Raw genomic sequence first — 18,244 nt, forward strand, 5'->3', positions numbered from 1 at the left:
TGTTTAACAAAGGCATATCAACTAAATAGATTGAAGTTAAATAAAAAACAAATGGTAATCTAAAAGTAAAACAGATTATTAACAAATTATTTAGCTATTGAATCACGCAAATCATGCAAAGAGGAGCCTAAGGTTTGCTTCAGACTTAAACTAGACAAAGATTAAAATAAGTGCCACTAATATAAAAGTAAAATAGGTTATAATTATGATAAGTTAGTGATAGATAGGTAATATGTATGATTGACACGTTAACTGCTTTAATGATGCTCACAACATTTTCTTTCTTTGTTTTTATTTTTTATTTTTCTTGATTATTTACTAAAAAAAATGCTCAACATTTATTTAGATATGTTTCATAAATAGTGTCAAGGGTTCAGATACTAGAATTATGAATACAAAAAATTTATTTGAGAAGGTTACTCCTATAATGGACCTGTGCAATACCCAAATGTAAATTAGTTGAACAGTGAGATAGATATCATGTGGGAGACTGAAAAAAAAAATAAACAAAGAAAAAGACATATCTTATTAAAAAAAAGGGATACTTTTCTTAGCAATCTAGACCAAAATTATAGTAGTATTATATACAAATATATAAAAACTAGACCAAATACTTGGTTTTATCTCAAACCACATATATGTCTATATCGGCTCACATGTTAAGCTTACAAGTTCATGGTTCAATCTCAATTCATGTAGATTTTTTCATTCCTTAAACAGCTTCAAATTTTCTTTTCTAAACTACTCCATGATATTAGGAACAATGAAGCATAAAACCACTAGTTACTTTAACATAAAAAGGAATTCAAGTTCCAAAACAACATAAACAAACTTCTGCTCTATATACCACTAGTTACAAACCATTATCTCACACTGAAAAACCATAACCTAGAAAAATCTACGGTAGAAATTAGAACACGATGATTTTTTACATTGACGGAATAAACATTGAATAATATCTACTACTGAGTTCCCTTGCTTTATTGTTAGCGTGTGTTGCCACAAAGTTTGGATCCAGTGATTTCACCCTACCTTCAAATGAACAGGGGAAGTGAGAGAGAGGGAGATTAGAGAGATGGAAATATTTACTTGCCCTCGTTGATGAACACAGGGCCACTTGCCTTTGTTGAAGATCAATGGAGAAGACGGTGTGAGTGAAGCAAAACTGATGAGGGAGAACATAAGGAGTGAGCGAGAGGGAGATCACAGGGAGAATAGAGAGATGAAGATGTTTACTTGCCTTTGTTGATGAATGCAGGGCCACTTGCCTTCGCTGAAGATTAATGGAGAAGACGGCATGGGTGAAGCAAAATTGAGGAGGGAGAATAAAGGGAGTGAGCGAGAGGGAGATCACAAGGAGAACAGAGAGATGAAGAGTGTTTACTTGCCTTTGTTGATGAACGCAGGGCCACTCGCCTTCGCTGAAAAGATTGATGGAGAAGACGACGTCGGTGAAGCAAAAGTTATGAGGGAGAATAGAGGCAATTAAGGTTAAGGGTAATGTATGTAATTTTGTAAAACTATTAGGGGTATTTTGTTCTTCAAAAGTATAGCCTTCATGTCCCTAAAGCTAGTCCTTCCGTGTCTCTGTCGCAAGACACTAGTCAAACATGATATGTGTACTTTCATGTCTTTATTTTAGTGTCTCTGTCTCTTAACCAAACGCTACCTAAAAGACATAAACTCTCTCAAAAAGGTATAGACTCAATTTTTATTCAAAACTAAAGTTGTTTCCTAAAAAAGTCTTACGCAAATATTTATAATGAAAAGTAAAACTATAAAAAGGCTTAATAACTAATATGACAAAGTCCAATAACAATAACTTAAGTAAACATCCTAAAAGGCTTTTACAATTAATATAACCCAGCCTACTAAATATAATAAAGCACAAAACTTAAAAAAAGACTTAATAATCAATGTGGTCCAATAACTTAGGATATAGGAAACTATTTTATTAAAACATAAAATCCTAACCCAAAATACAAATTAAAATAAGGATTGAGGTAAAATAAATTGAAATTGATCCTAATTTTTTTAATCCTCAATTAGAACATAAAAGACCAACCTTGTGTTCCTCTCTTTCACACTCTCAAGTATCTTGAACATAGTTATCATCATTTGATCTAATAACTTGTTTGACTTTTTTTTATTTTTGTTCTCATTATAAGACCTCTAAATCCTTGTAAGAAATCATCCATTTGTTTTTTTTTTCTTAAAGAATAATTTGTTGGTAAAAACTAACATTGACAATTGGGCTAGGAATTTTATCCACAAAAATGCATCTAAAAATATTTTTTGTGATATATGTAATATAGACATGTTAATCTACCATTATTATTTTACCCCAAATAACATATCATAAGAAAAAAAAAAATCATTAACTATCCACTTCAAGCATGTTTTTATGATAAAATTTCATTTTATAGAGATGTTATATCAAAATAGCATAACTCCAAACCTGAGGAGATCTTTAATTAAAGGTTGTTAAGAAAGATCTATCTTTGTAGTAGGATTGATGGTCTAGGAATAAGACATGATAGAAGTATGTACATTAATAGTACAATAAATAGAGACCAACATAAATAAGGAAAATATGTGCAAATATATAATGTAAATAAATTGATACATAGACCAAATCTCACATTTCTTGGGTCACTATAAAATTTAAATTCTTCTCACCGAAGTATTTTCATGCTTTCATTACATCTATAAATATTTTTGCAAAATAATATGCTCACTTTTGATTAATTTGCTACAATTTCACAAAAAATTGATAACTGGGTTATTTTGTATTCATTAACATGTCATGTAACCTTTAATATTTTGAATTAAGTAGCTCTTCCTCATTTTGGGTATCATTCTCCATCTTCTTAGAGATAAGTGACAACCAGCCTCAATCCATCAAATACCATTTGATTTATTGACTTTAAATTGATTTCCATGATTCATATACTCACTCCTATTACTTGAATAGCACCTAAGTTAAACTTTTATTTCAGTTCTCGATATTCATTCCAAGTTCATTACCTCATTTTAAATCAATACTCTTGTACAAAGAAAGCTTTACTTTGTTTAGAGTAAACAATTTCACATATTTAAACAATGACATCAAATCCTTCCTTCTAACGAAAAGAAAGATTACTTTATTACATTTTTAATAAATTAACTTATTGACTTTACTATAGAACTCATCTTTTAACTCTCTTTTGTCATTATTAAGTATATCATAAATTTAACTATGATTTTTTTTTTTTTTGCATTTCAACATTTTAATATTTTAGATTAACGACTATTGCATTAATATTAAAAAAAATTGGTGAGATAATTGTTGATTAGAAATATAAGAATTCATAATAATTCCTCTTAATACTCGATAACTAGCTATGAGTCATGATGTGAAAAATGTAATTACTAGATTTTAAGGCTTTGTTTGAGAGTTTAGAGGAAGTGAAAGGGGAAGGGTTTGAAGGGGGAAGGAGGGAAAGGGAAAAAAGGAAAAAGGAGGTTAAATTCCTCCCTTGTTTAGATGTTTAATATTGAGAGGATAGGGTAAGGGGGGGTTTAATTATATAAATGATATTATATTTTACATCTTTTATGTATATAAAAATAAATATTTTTCTTTCTCTAAAAGTTAATATTTTTAAAATTACTATTTTATTTTTTATAATTTTTTTAAAAAAAATCATCATTTGAAAAATTAATATATATTTTTTTTATAAAAAAGTTAGAATTCTATATGTGAAAGAGTATGAAAGTGTGAGAGGGAGAAAATCCCACAATGGAAGAACTTAAAAAATTAGCATTAAGAGAGTTTAAAAAAACCTCCAAAACTTTTTCCTTCTAATTAATCAGCTCCCAAATAAGAGTTAAACTCTTGTAATTCTCCTTCTCCTCCCTTCTTAAATGCAATTCTCAAACATAATATAAAGGGTGGGGTATTGTTTGCAAGGGTGAAATTGATTAAACAAATTATATAGTACTCTAAGTGTATATAGCTAGAACTTTATCTATGTTAAAGTGATACATGACAATTTATACTTTTTTTTTTGTGAGAACACACGTTTCAACGTAAAAACATTGTTGGATTTAGATTCAACTTCTTGTTAAATGATTTAATATTATTTAGTCTTCAAAAAAATCATTTATTTGTGTAAGACAATAATTATAAAAAAATTATGAATAATGATATATTTTTGTTTAGTTAAAATAAAATAAAATAGAGATACAAAGTTAATTTTTCTTAACAAATTATTTTTTCATTTTTCTTATTTACTTTAATTTCTTTTCTTTTCTTTTAATTCCATTCCTCTCAAATAAGAAAATAATTTTTTAATTATTTTAAAAATATAATTATTAAATATTTAAATATTTTTAATATATGTCTTTTTAAATTTTTAATTAATTTTATTTTACTTATTTAAGTATTACATCAATCGATACTTGAAAATATATGTAATGTATGTACTTAATCTCCAAAAATTACTTATTGAAAATAAATTAGTTTAAAAATAAATAGATCAAGTATGTGTACTCTTAAATATATATTAATTTGTAAATAAGAACGTGTTTTTACTTATTTATTTCAAGGTCTTTATTTCCATTTTTTAATAAGAGAACAAGAAAAATATATTTAAAATTAATTTTTTTAAACCTTATTCTCTTTTTTTTGTGGAATTACTAAATATTTAAGTTGTATTTATCTTCACTTTTGGAGTGCAAATGCCTCTTCTTAATCTATTTTATAAGACTGAGTTATCGTTTTAAACATTTGGGTAAGGTATATCTAATAATTTTATTTTGTATGAAAATATATTACTCTTGACAATTGTGTGAAGTATCCTTAGTATTATTATTTAATTTATAAAGGTAGAGTATCACTCCTATCAATGGTCGACATAATTTCTTAAAGGCTAATTTTGGACCTTCAAGGCACATGTAGAAACTCCCAAACCTTGGCAAAATCTCCAAAGAAGGCCTAAAAACCCTAATCACAGAAGTATTACCTGCACTTCTTCATTTAAGTTCAACTACATATCTCCACAGTAGTCCATACTGTTTGTCAATGTCACCATCAATCACACTTTTAGCTATCTGTTTAGTCCTGAACGCTCTTAACAGTGTTATCTTAGTGGAATAGTTGGATTTAAATTCTCCAATAATATCCTTTAATGTAATGTCAATGTCCCAACCTTCATCTTGTTAATCAAAACCTTAGCAACCCAAGCTGACTTCACACTCTTATTGTGGAAGACCCTTCCACATGTGTGTTTGTCAAACAGAGTGTTCAGCTGTCTGAATTGCTGACCTTACTAACATACACAGAGTATTCAGCACAATGTCTACATCCTGCCCTTACCCTTCTCTTGTCATTTAAATCGAATCTGATTTCCTTTCCATTCAGCACATTGTACTCTTGAATTGTGTCCTTAAACTCCTTGATGGAACCAAACTCCAAACCCAACTTCCATTTATAATCCTTATTCAATTCATCAGCATTAAATTTGGAATATTTCATTATATAACCATTTTCCTCAGAGTCACCACTGAGTAGTTCTTCACTTGCATAACCATGATCAATGTCATCTACTTGTATTTCTTGTGCCTTATAAAAAATTATCTGTATTGTGTAAACCTTGATTACTCTGACAAAAAATATTCACTCTTTTTTATTGTCTCTTCCTAGTAACCTTTTTTTTTTTTTTTTCACTTTTAGGTTTCTCAACAGCAACAGCAGTCCCAGCATCATCATCATCATTCTCACCCCCAACAACACCATTACCACCCCCAACATCAACATCCCCACCCCAACAGCAGCATCCCCACCCCCAACACCTGCAACACCACCACCAACAGCTACCCTTCTTGTAGATTGACCATCACTCTAAAGCACACTTGGTAAGTCTCCTTGAGGTGTCGACTTTTCAACAGAATCTTCATCCCCAGAAATTCAGACAACCTCTACATGAACATTGAATTTGTCAGGTTGATGAACACTCTGAGCAACATCTACCTCCTCAGCCTCAGCATCTTCATTCACTTTCTTTGCAAATGACTTCTTCCTTCTACCTTGCCCAAATTCTGGAGCGTCTCTATCAAATCCATCATCCATGTCATCAGTCATATCCTCCTCACTTTCATCTAAATGAATTTCATTTAGAGATTCCTCCTCACTATTGGAAAAATTATCCCCAACAACACCCTCATTACCTCCTTCACAAACAGCATATATTTCAACCTTCACATTGTTACACATGGCAAAATTAGCCATGTCCAGCGCTACACTATAACAATTGATTTTCTTGAAGTCAGAAGGACCAAATTTCCACCATATCCTCACAGGATGTTCTCTGTAACCTAAGTCTTCTTTTAAAATCTCAAGTGCTTTAAAGTACGACCACCTGTCCATATCAATATTCTTCAAAGGAATAGTCTCTTTGCCCCCAACATAGTGCATCATGGGGTCAAGTTCAAAATGACCCCCGTGATTAATTATAACATTGAAAGCCATCTATATAAAAAAAGGAACAAATATTCGTGTTAGGTAAAGCAAAAATTTATGAAAGAAAGCCTAATAATCTAATCAAATAACCCTTACCTTTAACAATGTCGACAATGTCCACAACATTGCCTCTAGTAACAATCATGGTGCTTTGGAAACAAGAAAAAAAACAACAACGCTGATGTTTGTTTTGAAAACGAAAAACAGCAAAGGTGAAGATGAAGATGATAAACAAAATACAATGTCAGATAAGGGGTTCAACGATTTTTTACTTTCTATTTGAAAATATTTCACTTGAAAATCAAGATTGAATAACTGCCTACTGGTGGTTTAAGCTTCAATCTTCAATATTTTCACACTGCGCACTTAAATTTCTATATTTTACTTTTTTTATTTTTTTGAATTTAAAAATACTGATGTAGAATCTAACGTAGTGGTTTAATAATGAGGTGAATGAGAGAGATTGACGCTGACGTGACAAACTGTTAACTATGTCATCATTTAACAGAAATTAACGTCAGGTATAAAATTGAAAAAAAAATTAGTTAGACATTAAAATAAAAAAAATAATTTGAAGTAATTTTTTGACATTAGCCCTATTTGAATGTAGTTAAAAGGTATTTAAACCTTGTTTATAAATAAAATAGATTTGTAATATTTAAAAAAAAAAATTAAACACCTGCGTAACATGCCAGTATATAGTTATACTAAAGTATTAAATAATTAATATATTTTAATTTATAATTTGTTCATATATTTGTTTTGTTTTAAATGTTTTAGATAAAAATAAAGTTAAAAAAGTGTAAAATAGTTAAATAAGTTTCATAAACAAGTAAAAATATAAAAGATATTCAAGTCTAGTTATATTTTCTTAAGTTAAAACGCCGATTTCTGAAAAGAAATGAAAAATGGTCATTATGCCAAAAAGAAGATTATTAAAATCTTACCACCCCTTTGGTTTCTGCTCAACAATTTTTTCTCATCATAACAATTACTATATATTTAATGTTTTAATATGTTTTTTTTTTTTTCCATTCAAATAATTTTTTGATAAATTTTTATTTTTATTATCTATTAAAATAATTTTTAGTTAAATCGTATTAATCAGAGAAATTAAAAACAAGAACTAAAACAAAAATAATTTACATGAAAGATTTAAAAAAAAAGAAGAAGGCTAAAACTCTATATTTTAAGTTGACGGAAAGTAAGTCATCGCGGGGGCACTGTGGTTGTTGCCCTGTGGAATATGAAATATGAGGAGAGAGAAAAACCTTTGTTGCTACCATTTGGCTTTAAGCTCTGCTGCTGTATTCATCTTTTCCAGGTTTCTTCAACACCAGCACTGCAGATTTCTGAGTCAACCAACATTTTCTGTCATATTTTTTCACTTTTATCAGCCCCTTTTAGCCATGGATGATTTCGGTGCATTTCTTAATGAAAATTTTCACGATGACTTTTTGGAACTTCCTGATTTGCAGAATGACGACAGTAGAATGTATGAGGTGTTTCTGAGTTTTAGAGGAGAGGACACACGAGCTTCTTTCACTTCGCATCTCTCTGCCTCTCTTCAACAAGCCGGAATCACCGTTTTCAAGGATGACGACTCGCTTCCAAGGGGAGATCACATTTCAGACTCGCTTCTGCGAGCAATTGAGCAGTCTCATATTTCTATCATCGTTTTCTCAAGAAATTATGGAGGTTCAAGATGGTGTCTACAAGAATTGGAGAAAATAATGGAGTGTCACAGAACCATAGGTCAGGTAGTTCTGCCCGTGTTCTATGATGTTGATCCCTCTGAAGTTCGTCACCAAACAGGTGAGTTTGGAAATGCTTTTCAAAATCATTCTAACAGATACACAACCACCAAACGGAAGCTGCTGACTGGACTTTGTGCGAACAAGAAACACATCATGGTGACTCGATGGATTTCAGCACGACATAGAGTTTTAACGAACTGGAGGACGGCGCTTCGTGAGGCTGCTGGAATTTCAGGTTTTGTAGTCCTAAATTCTAGGTAATTTAACACTTAAAATTCCGTTCTTTCTTAATATTAGGATTTTCCCAAACTCACTGAATAATTTTTTTTAATGATCACTTCAGGGTATTTTCATAAATCAATCAAAGTTATTTAAATTATAACAGAAGAAAAATAAAATACTGAGAAATGGTAATGAGTCCCTTGCATTATATGAGCCAAATAGAGTAAAACACACATTTATGTCCAATTATAATTTTCTTACTCAAATTTTCCTCTACCTTTGATAAGTATTTTTCTCCACTTATTATCTGTCTTTTTTTTTTTTTTTGTGTGTGTGTTTTAGGAATGAAAGTGAGGCTATTGAGAATGTTGTTGAAAATGTTACACGTTTGCTAGACAAAACAGAGTTGTTCATTGCTGATAATCCTGTGGGAATAGAATCTCGAGTGCAAGATATAATTCAGCTACTAGACAACCATCTATCAAATGATGTTCTGCTACTTGGAATGTGGGGGATGGGAGGCATTGGTAAAACAACCATTGCTAAAGCCATATACAACAAAATTGGCCGCAATTTTGAGGGTAGGAGCTTCCTTGCACATATTAGGGAAACTTGGAGGCAAGATGGTGGTCAAGTGAGTTTACAAGAACAACTTTTGTTTGATATCTACAAGAAAGTGAAAATAAAGATAAATAGCACTGAATCAGGAAAAAGTATATTAAAGGAAAAACTTCGATGTAAAAGGGTTCTTCTTGTACTTGATGATGTGAATGAATTAGACCAATTGAATGCTTTGTGTGGAAGTCGTAATTGGTTTGGTTCAGGGAGTAGAATAATTATTACAACCAGAGATAAGAGTATACTTAGAGGGAATAGGGTCGACAAAGTATACATAATGAAGGAAATGGATGAAGGTGAATCTCTTGAGCTTTTTAGTTGGCATGCATTCAAGCAAGCAATTCCTAAAAGTGGTTTTGCTGAAATTTCTAGAAATGTAGTAGCGTATTCTGGGGGACTGCCACTAGCTCTCGAAGTCCTTGGGTCCTATTTGTTTGATATGGTGGTCACAGAGTGGGAAATTGTATTAGAGAAACTCACAAGAATTCCCAATGATCAAGTACAAAAGAAGTTGAAAATAAGCTATGATGGTTTAAATGATGACACAGAGAAAGACATATTCCTTGATATAGCTTGTTTCTTTATTGGGATGGACCGAAATGATGTTATACACATATTGAACGGATGTGGACTTTTCGCAGAAAACGGAATACGTGTCCTTGTAGAGAGAAGCCTTGTAACTGTCAATGATAAGAATAAGCTTGGAATGCATGATTTGCTACGAGATATGGGAAGAGAAATCATTCGGGCTGAATCCCCAAAGGATTTTGAGAAGCGTAGCAGATTATGGTTTCATGAGGATGTGGTTAATGTGCTATCAACACAAATTGTAAGAACTTTGCATTGTTTTTGGATTTAAAATATCTTAAGCTAAAGGAAGAAGGATAAACATTTATTATTACTCAAGTGCTAACATTCCTTTATTTTTTTTTTGTTATCATAAGAACTTTGAAAATTAGTTGGATTTTGACGTGCTTTGTAATTCCTAGTAACAACTGATATGTTTCATTGCAATATTTTAAGTTGCCATGAATCCATAAGTTAGTACATTTTTAATCTCTATTAGTTTTATTTTACAGGGAACAAAAGCTACTGAGGGATTAGCTTTAAAGTTTCCAGGAACTAATACAAAATGTTTCAATACGAAAGCATTTGAAAAGATGAAAAAACTCAGATTACTTCAACTTGTCGGAGTGCAACTCGATGGAAATTTTGAATATCTTTCAAGAAATCTGAGATGGCTTTGTTGGCATGGATTTCCTTTAGCATGTATACCTACAAACCTCTATCAAGAAAGTTTAGTTTCTATTGAGTTAGAAAACAGCAATGTCAAACATCTGTGGAAAAAGGCTCAGGTATTAATTGTACTTTCTCTTTTTAGCATTTCATAAGTTGTTTTCGTGTTCCTTCTTTGTGGAGACAATTTAAATTAAGTTTCCTAAATACCAAGTCCATGTTCGGAATTGTTTTTTAATGAAAAATATTCACTTATCTTTTGAAAACACTCTCAGGAAGCTACAAAAAGAAAGTAAATAATTATCTTTTAAAAACAAGTTAAACTAAAAACACATTAATACTATTTTATTGTATGGTGCTCAAAGATACAATTTTATTTTTTAATCTTTTAGTCGTTTTAATTTTACAAGTATCTTGATAAGGGTTTTCCAAATATTCCAATTGTGAAACATGTTATTTATTATTATAAAACATTTGTGTGCCTCTCTCTCTCTCTCTCTCTCTCTCTCTCTCTCTCTCTCTATATATATATATATATATATATATATATATATATATATAACACTTCTTTTCCCAAAAGTTATGAAATTGGAGATTTCTCTACATTGACTTCATTTCCAATACACTATTTTAAAACTTTATGAAATGATTTCATAGCGCGGCGGTAGAAAAGTCAGATGTTGTATATAGATATTGTAATGGTAAAACTTTGTTAATAATTTAGAAATTCTTGATTGAGAGATAGTATAGAGAAGTTCTAAACTAACCGTGAACAAAATTTAATTTCCAAAAAATTAATTTGTCAAATGAGTTTTATTAATTTATTTAATACGTACCTTAAATGTAAGCCCTTTCAAATATAATAGATATATATTTTTTTTATAAGTAAAATATATTATTATAGAGAGAAATATAATAGATATATAACATATGGCCACCTAATTTTTTTGCAAAAACTTCGATATAAGAAAAAGAAGTGATGTTATTAAAAACGTAGGCCTACAATCTTTGAGTACTTGATTAAAGATGTTCTAAATTCATATTTCAAAACCTATCTGAAAAGGAAAAAAAAAAAAAACTCTTTAAAACAATCTCACAATTGCTTATAATAATTTCTATATATGACATTAGATGCATGCAAGTAGTTTTGGATGGAAAATTTTGAAAGCGAAAGTAATACTTTGATTAAAAAGTTTACTTTCCACTCTATATGTAATTGCTTCCATTCTTTTTAAAAGTTTCTTAGCTAATTTTTATTGATAATATTTTGTTTTGCAGCCTATGGAGAAACTAAAAATCCTCAATCTTAGTCATTCTCATCATTTGATAAAGGTATCAGACTTTTCAAATTTGCCTAATCTTGAAAAGCTCATACTCATGGACTGTCGAAGCTTGAGTGAGATTTCCAATACCATTGGACTTTTGAGAAAAATAATTCTTATAAATTTAAAAGATTGTATTAGTCTAGGCAACCTTCCAAGAAGTATCTATAAGTTAAAATCTTTAAAAACTCTCATTCTTTCTGGATGCTTAATGATTGACAAGTTGGAAGAGGACATAGAGCAAATGGAATCTTTGACAACTTTGATAGCAGATAAGACGGCGATAACAAGTGTGCCGTTTTCAATAGTAAAGTCAAAAAACATTGGCTATATTTCTTTATGTGGCCATAAGGGATTCTCACGTGATGTGTTTCCTTCTATCATTTGGTCTTGGATGTCACCAACAAATAATATCTCGTCTCTGATTCAAACATCTATTGACATGTCATCTCTTGTTTCTTTAGATGTAAATAGTAGTTTCCATGAGCTATCATCTATCTCCAGAGATTTCACGGACTTTCCAAAGCTTCAAAGTCTTTGGATGGAGTGTGGCTCTGAACTACAACTATCTCAATACGTGGCGAGAATTTTAAATGCTTTATATGCGACGAATCCTAAAAGATTGGAAGAATCAATTGCAACCACATCACAAGTACTTAATATGAAGGCTTCTGCATCAATTCAATCCAACAGTCTAACACACATTTCCAAATCAAAAACTTGTGTGAAATCCCTTTCAATTCAAATGGGAATGAATTGTCAAATAACCAACACTCTTAAAGACAGCATTTTACAGGTTTTCTCTCACTCTTGCTCTTTGTCTTGCATGTATCTATTTGTTATGTTTTCATACAAGCATCATTTGAAGATAAATAAATATATATATTATATAATACTATATGTTTAGTAGAAACAGGTAACATTAATTATTGCCTTATCATTTTAGTAGAGTTTTTAGGATGTATTTAGAAACGTAGTTTAATTAAAATATTATTTAATAAATTCTTCTTATATGAAAGCTTATGCGATAAATTTTGATTATAATATTTCTTAGAATAAGTGAAAAAGAGCTTATACAAATTATAAATTATTTTTATAAAATTTCTCAATAAACTCTTTCAAATCTCACCTTAATATAAATTATATATGAATTCTTTTATACATGCAAGTCCTTCAATAAAGAAATATACGCAAGTTTATATAATTGTTTGTGTTGAGAAAGGAGAATAAGAAACATAAGATGAATCCACATATTTTGACTACATAGCATAACATATGTTTATAAGAATCATTGATATAGAATATATAGTTACAAAATTATTGTAATTATAAAGATACTAATTTTTTTATTTACATTATTACTATAATTTCATAATTTCAACATTTCTCATCGGGTAAGAGCATATAAATCATATGCATTAAGTTTGTTACATATATAACTAATTCGAAGACCTCTTAAAAACTTGGTATAGACATTTGTTAGTTGATCATGAAAATTTACAAACCTAGTAGTGATGTCTTTGGATAAAAATTTTTCTCTGATGAAGTGGCAGTCTTCATCTCAAAATTTTTTCTCTAACTTAAATACCTCATAAATATGTCCTTTATCTTCATATAAGAGACCTTTTCCGAGAGCTATCCGATTTGACCTATGGAGGAATATGCAAGCATACGTTTCATGCTTGTTTGTGTAATAGCAATAAGGTTCCCCAATATTATGGTAAGAATAGCTAGGATTTCCAAAAGAAGATGTCATTCGTTTGATGAGAAATAAAAAAAATATCAAAAATTCGAATGGCTGAAGCTAATGCAACTATTCCTTTAATATATTTTAGAATGTAGATTATTGCATCCCAATATCCATCACAAGGAGAGTTAAAGAACTGACTCACTACACTTACTACAAAAGAGATGTTCAGGGGGAGATATTATCAAATTATTTAATTTTCCAACAAGTCTTCTATACCTTTTTGGATATGAAAATGACTCTCCATGACTTGCCAAAAGCTTGGTATTATGATCCACAAGAGTATCAACAGGTTTGGGCCCCATCAATATTGTTGCCTTTAGGATATCCATTACATACATCCTTTGAGAAATCATAATGCCACTCTTGTATTGTGCCACCTTAATCCCCAAAAAGTATTGAAGTCTGCCAAGATCTTTTGTTCAAAAGTACTGACATAGGTGTTGCTTTACTTGTTCAATGCCATGGTGATCACTTCCTATAATGACAATGTCATCTACATATATAATTAAGTAAATACAACCTAAGGTTGAATGACAGTAAAAAATGGATTGATCTGCTTCACTTTAAGTCATGTCAAACTATTAAACCACTATGCTGAATTTACCAAACCATGCCATTAAAGATTGTTTGACACCATAAAGTGATTTTTGAAGATGACAAGCAAGTTCTAAAGACTCCCGCTAAGCAACAAGTCCAGAAGATTGCTCCATATATACTTCTTTTTCAACATCACTATGAAGGAAAGCATTCTTGATATCAAACTGAAAAGAGGCCAGTGACAGATAGCAACCATAAATATGAGTAGTTGGACAAATGTCATTTTGGCGACAGGAGAGAAAGTGTCGTCGTAGTCCAAACCAAATATTTCTGTATAACCTTTGGCCACCAAGCGAACCTTAAAGCAACCAATCTTACCATTAGGACCAACCTTGATCCTAAAGATTTACCTGCAACCAATAAGAGACTTTCCAAGAGTTAGAGGAACAAGGTCCAAGTACTACTATTTTGAAAAGAACACATTTCATCATTCATTGCTTGTTTCCAACTCTGATGGAAGATAATGGAAAGGAGCAAAACCTAGAGAAAGGGAAGAAGTAGAGTCAGAGTTTGAAAAAGGAGGACTGGGTGTAAAGAAAGGAAAAGATTCAAAGAAAATGACATTAGCCAAAACTAAATAGCGACGAAGAGTGGGGAGAGTAACAGTTATAACATTTCTAAGACCTATTGTAATATAGAAAAACACATTTGTGAGAGACTGGTGGGAGTTTATCAAGCATGGGACTAAGATCATGAACAAAGCAAGTTGACCCAAAGACACAAAGGGGTAAATGGTGAAGGGTCTGGTGAAGGTATAAGAAAGAGTGATGGACTTGGTTTTGAAGAACCAAGGATGACATTCTATTAATAAGGTCACATGTAGTAGTAACAACATCACCCCAAAAACAATGAGAAACCTGACTATGACACAATAGAGTACAAACAATTTCAATCATATGTATTTTTTCGTTCAACAACCCCACTTTGTTGTTGAGTATGGGCATGAAAGGTCTGATGAAGAACACCATTAAAAGCCATAACATTTTGAAATTGATTAGATAAGTACCTACAAGCATTAGCACTTTGTAAACTACAAATTTGAACACCAAATTGAGTTTAAATTTCAAAAAAGTAAGTTTTAAAAATATAAAAGAATCTCAAAATGATCTTTCATTAAAAATAACCAAGTACATCTAAAATCATCATCAATAAAGATATTAAAATATTTTTATGCTAAAGTAGATACAATATGACTTGCACCCCACACATCAATAAAAAAATAATTAATAAAAAAAAGTTAGAGGATGAAAATAAATTTTACTCTAAATTTAAGAGACAAAAAGAATAATTTTACTTATAAAAAATAGTTATTGAAAAAATTTGCACTAATGAACTGTGGACCCATTAGATAATTACATATTAAAATTATCCTACGTTACACTTTAGATACTATGTTAAAACAAAAATACAAGAAACATAGGATGACCCATATGTTTTGACGAATAACATAACATATATTTATTATAAAGATCATTAATATAAAATATAGAGTTATGAAATTATTATAATTATAAAAATACTAGTTTTCTTATTTATAATATTACTATAATTACATATTTCTAACAATTTGTTTTTCAATGTAAAATACATGTTGTACAATGTTCTAGCATTCCTTATAATTAAAATTAAAATAATGAAATACTAAATCCATCCCATTAAAATGATTATGCTTTAACATATTTTTTATACAATTGTCACACATATCCTGTTAGATATTGACGGTTGAAATGATCATATGTGGCAGTGTTTAAAAATTATTCTTTTTTACTATTTAATATTGAGGATATATTCTTTCAGTATGCATTTTACTTCATAATGTACACAAATTTATACATGTGATGCTTGGTAGGATATATATGAAAAAGAAACAGAAAACTTAGTGACAAGACCTCTTATTTAGTAAAACTGGTTTATGGAAATAAGTATAATAAGAAAATTTGACGATTAAATATATCTACAAATCAACATGTTAATATACAAATAACTTTTATACAAATTAACCTTCTTCCAAATTAATAACACAGACCACTAACTTCTTGTTTTAGAAATAACATAAGTGATGCATGCATGTATATAATAATAATAATTTATACAATAACAGAGATTACTAACCTGTTAGTTATGTTTAGGATTTATTAAAGAATTTATAAAAATGTACAAATAATGATAATGTAAATATATTAAACACGCAACTACCAAATATGTTTCCCTTTTCTCTTCATCAAGGTTATATATCAATTTAGCTACAGTGAGTACCAATGAAGTGATTTATATATAGTTTGTTTCATAAAATTAAAAATTGTTAAATTCTTCGAAGTGTACGATTTTTTAGCAGTATAGCATGTTATCATCACGATATAAATATTAATTAATATAACTTTGAAACATTCTCTCTCACTCTTTTAGCTGGTATAATATTTTTAAGTTGGACTAATAGTCTTTATTTTAACAGTTCAAGCAAATGTTTCTATGCCTAGATTTGAATTTTTTTTAACAATTTATTTTTTTCCTATAAGTTATCATCTCTTTAACTGCTTAATTATCAAGTGGTATATAATATTGTTCAAAAAAACTTTTTGTATTTTTTTTCCTTCTTTTACAGCATATGACTATCAAAGGGTGTGATATTTGTTCACTTCCTAGTGACAATCATCCACAGTGGTTTACATTCAATTGTGAAGGTTCTTCTGTGATTTTAGAAGTTCCTCAAGTGAATGGACGTAACTTGAAGACAATGCTATGCATTATTCATTATTCTACCCAAGATGATAAAACATCAGATGGACTTATGAATTTGTTGATGATAAATCAAACAAAGACCATCATTCAGCTTTATAACAGAGATACACTAAGCTCCTTTGAAGATGAAGAGTGGCAAAAGATAGTATCAAACACAGAACCCGGTAACAAAGTAGAGGTTGTTGCTGTTTTTGAGAATGGATTCATTGTGAGGAAGATAACAATTTATCTGGTATATGATGAACCATTTGAAAAAAAAGCAAAGAATAACAATGCACCAAATAAGAATGTAATTGGTGATGAAAATATATGCACTATCAGGTCGATTTCTCCTCAAGTGCGGTCCAGAGATCACTTTAAACAAGAACAAAAAAGAAGAAAGTGCGAGTAAAGATACAAGATGGCAGAAGAATATTTTGGTCAAAATTAATTTTCATCGTGTCTAAAAACCTCGTATTGGTGTTGCTAGTTATGGTGGATTGATCAAAGATAACTTCAAGTTGTAGATTAAAGGTTTTGCATGTAGGTTAGTGGTTACGAGTGTTTTGGTTGCTGAAGCCATGAATGTAATGCTTTAGAAGGGCTAATATTCATTTTAGATACCAGTGGTCGTAAAAAAGTTATAGTGACAATTCCTTAATAAAGTATAAATTATATTGACTCAGTTTAAATAAATTTCTAGATAAGTTCTATTAAGAGTAAAAATCAGTATAAAAAATAATTAATTTTTTTCATAAATTAAAAATAATTTATACTTTTCTATTTTTTTGAGAAACTTTAAGAATTTTTTCATTTATTTTCTTTAAAATTTGAAAATATAAATTATTTTTAACTTATGAATGATTTTTTTTTTTATGTTGAATATTTTTTTTATAAGAACTGTAGAAGTTTTACCAAACTGAGCTGCTGTGTAGTTAGGGTACTTTTAAGAATGTGATATTTTGATTAGTAGAATTAATAGTATGTTAATGCAGGCGACAGGAGTTTGCAATTGAATGGCTATTGCTAGGAACCAAACATATCTTGGTAGTTTCTTTAATAACTCAAATGTGTGTATTATGATTGAAGTTTAGATTTAAATTATGTTTGATAAGTTATCTTTGAAATTTTGAAACAATGTTTTGCGGATAATAGCAAGGTATTTTATGTCCTTGAGTTGGCGATACTAAATTTCTTGTGTATTTGCTTGGCTTTGCTCATTATATTTAGTCTCATGATTTATATGTTATTTTACCAGAAATAGTCAAGTATAATAGAAAAGAAAATGCCTATTCAGTCTGACTTTCGTATAAATTAACAAATATATTTAATCTCGTTTTGTTTTTTTAAGTTTACATCACTAAAATGTATTTTGCTTGGAATTTCCGTGAAACTAGTGTATTATTATTGATTTTTTAATTCAATTGTGTTTAATTTAAATAATCATTTATTGTGTAAACTCGATTATTGCTAGAAAAGTTAAGAAGTGTTATTTTAAGTTGAGCACTAACTTAGGAGATTA

General features: G+C 29.8%; 1 protein-coding gene across 1 annotated transcript in view; it reads left to right on the top strand.

Moving 5' to 3' along the window:
* The first annotated feature begins 7,911 nt into the window (after positions 1–7,911).
* LOC113850911 overlaps positions 7,912–18,244 on the top strand; it is a 105,847-nt gene continuing 95,514 nt past the window's right edge. The window contains exons 1-3 of the mRNA XM_027481429.1: positions 7,912–8,516; positions 8,824–9,875; positions 17,878–17,881. Of these exons, the coding sequence (XP_027337230.1) occupies positions 7,912–8,516; positions 8,824–9,875; positions 17,878–17,881 (1,661 nt within the window). The remainder of the gene's footprint in view (positions 8,517–8,823; positions 9,876–17,877; positions 17,882–18,244) is intronic.

This window comes from Abrus precatorius, unplaced genomic scaffold (genome assembly GCF_003935025.1).
Source record: "Abrus precatorius isolate BTA unplaced genomic scaffold, Abrus_2018 Scaffold9, whole genome shotgun sequence".
Taxonomy (NCBI): domain Eukaryota; kingdom Viridiplantae; phylum Streptophyta; class Magnoliopsida; order Fabales; family Fabaceae; genus Abrus; species Abrus precatorius.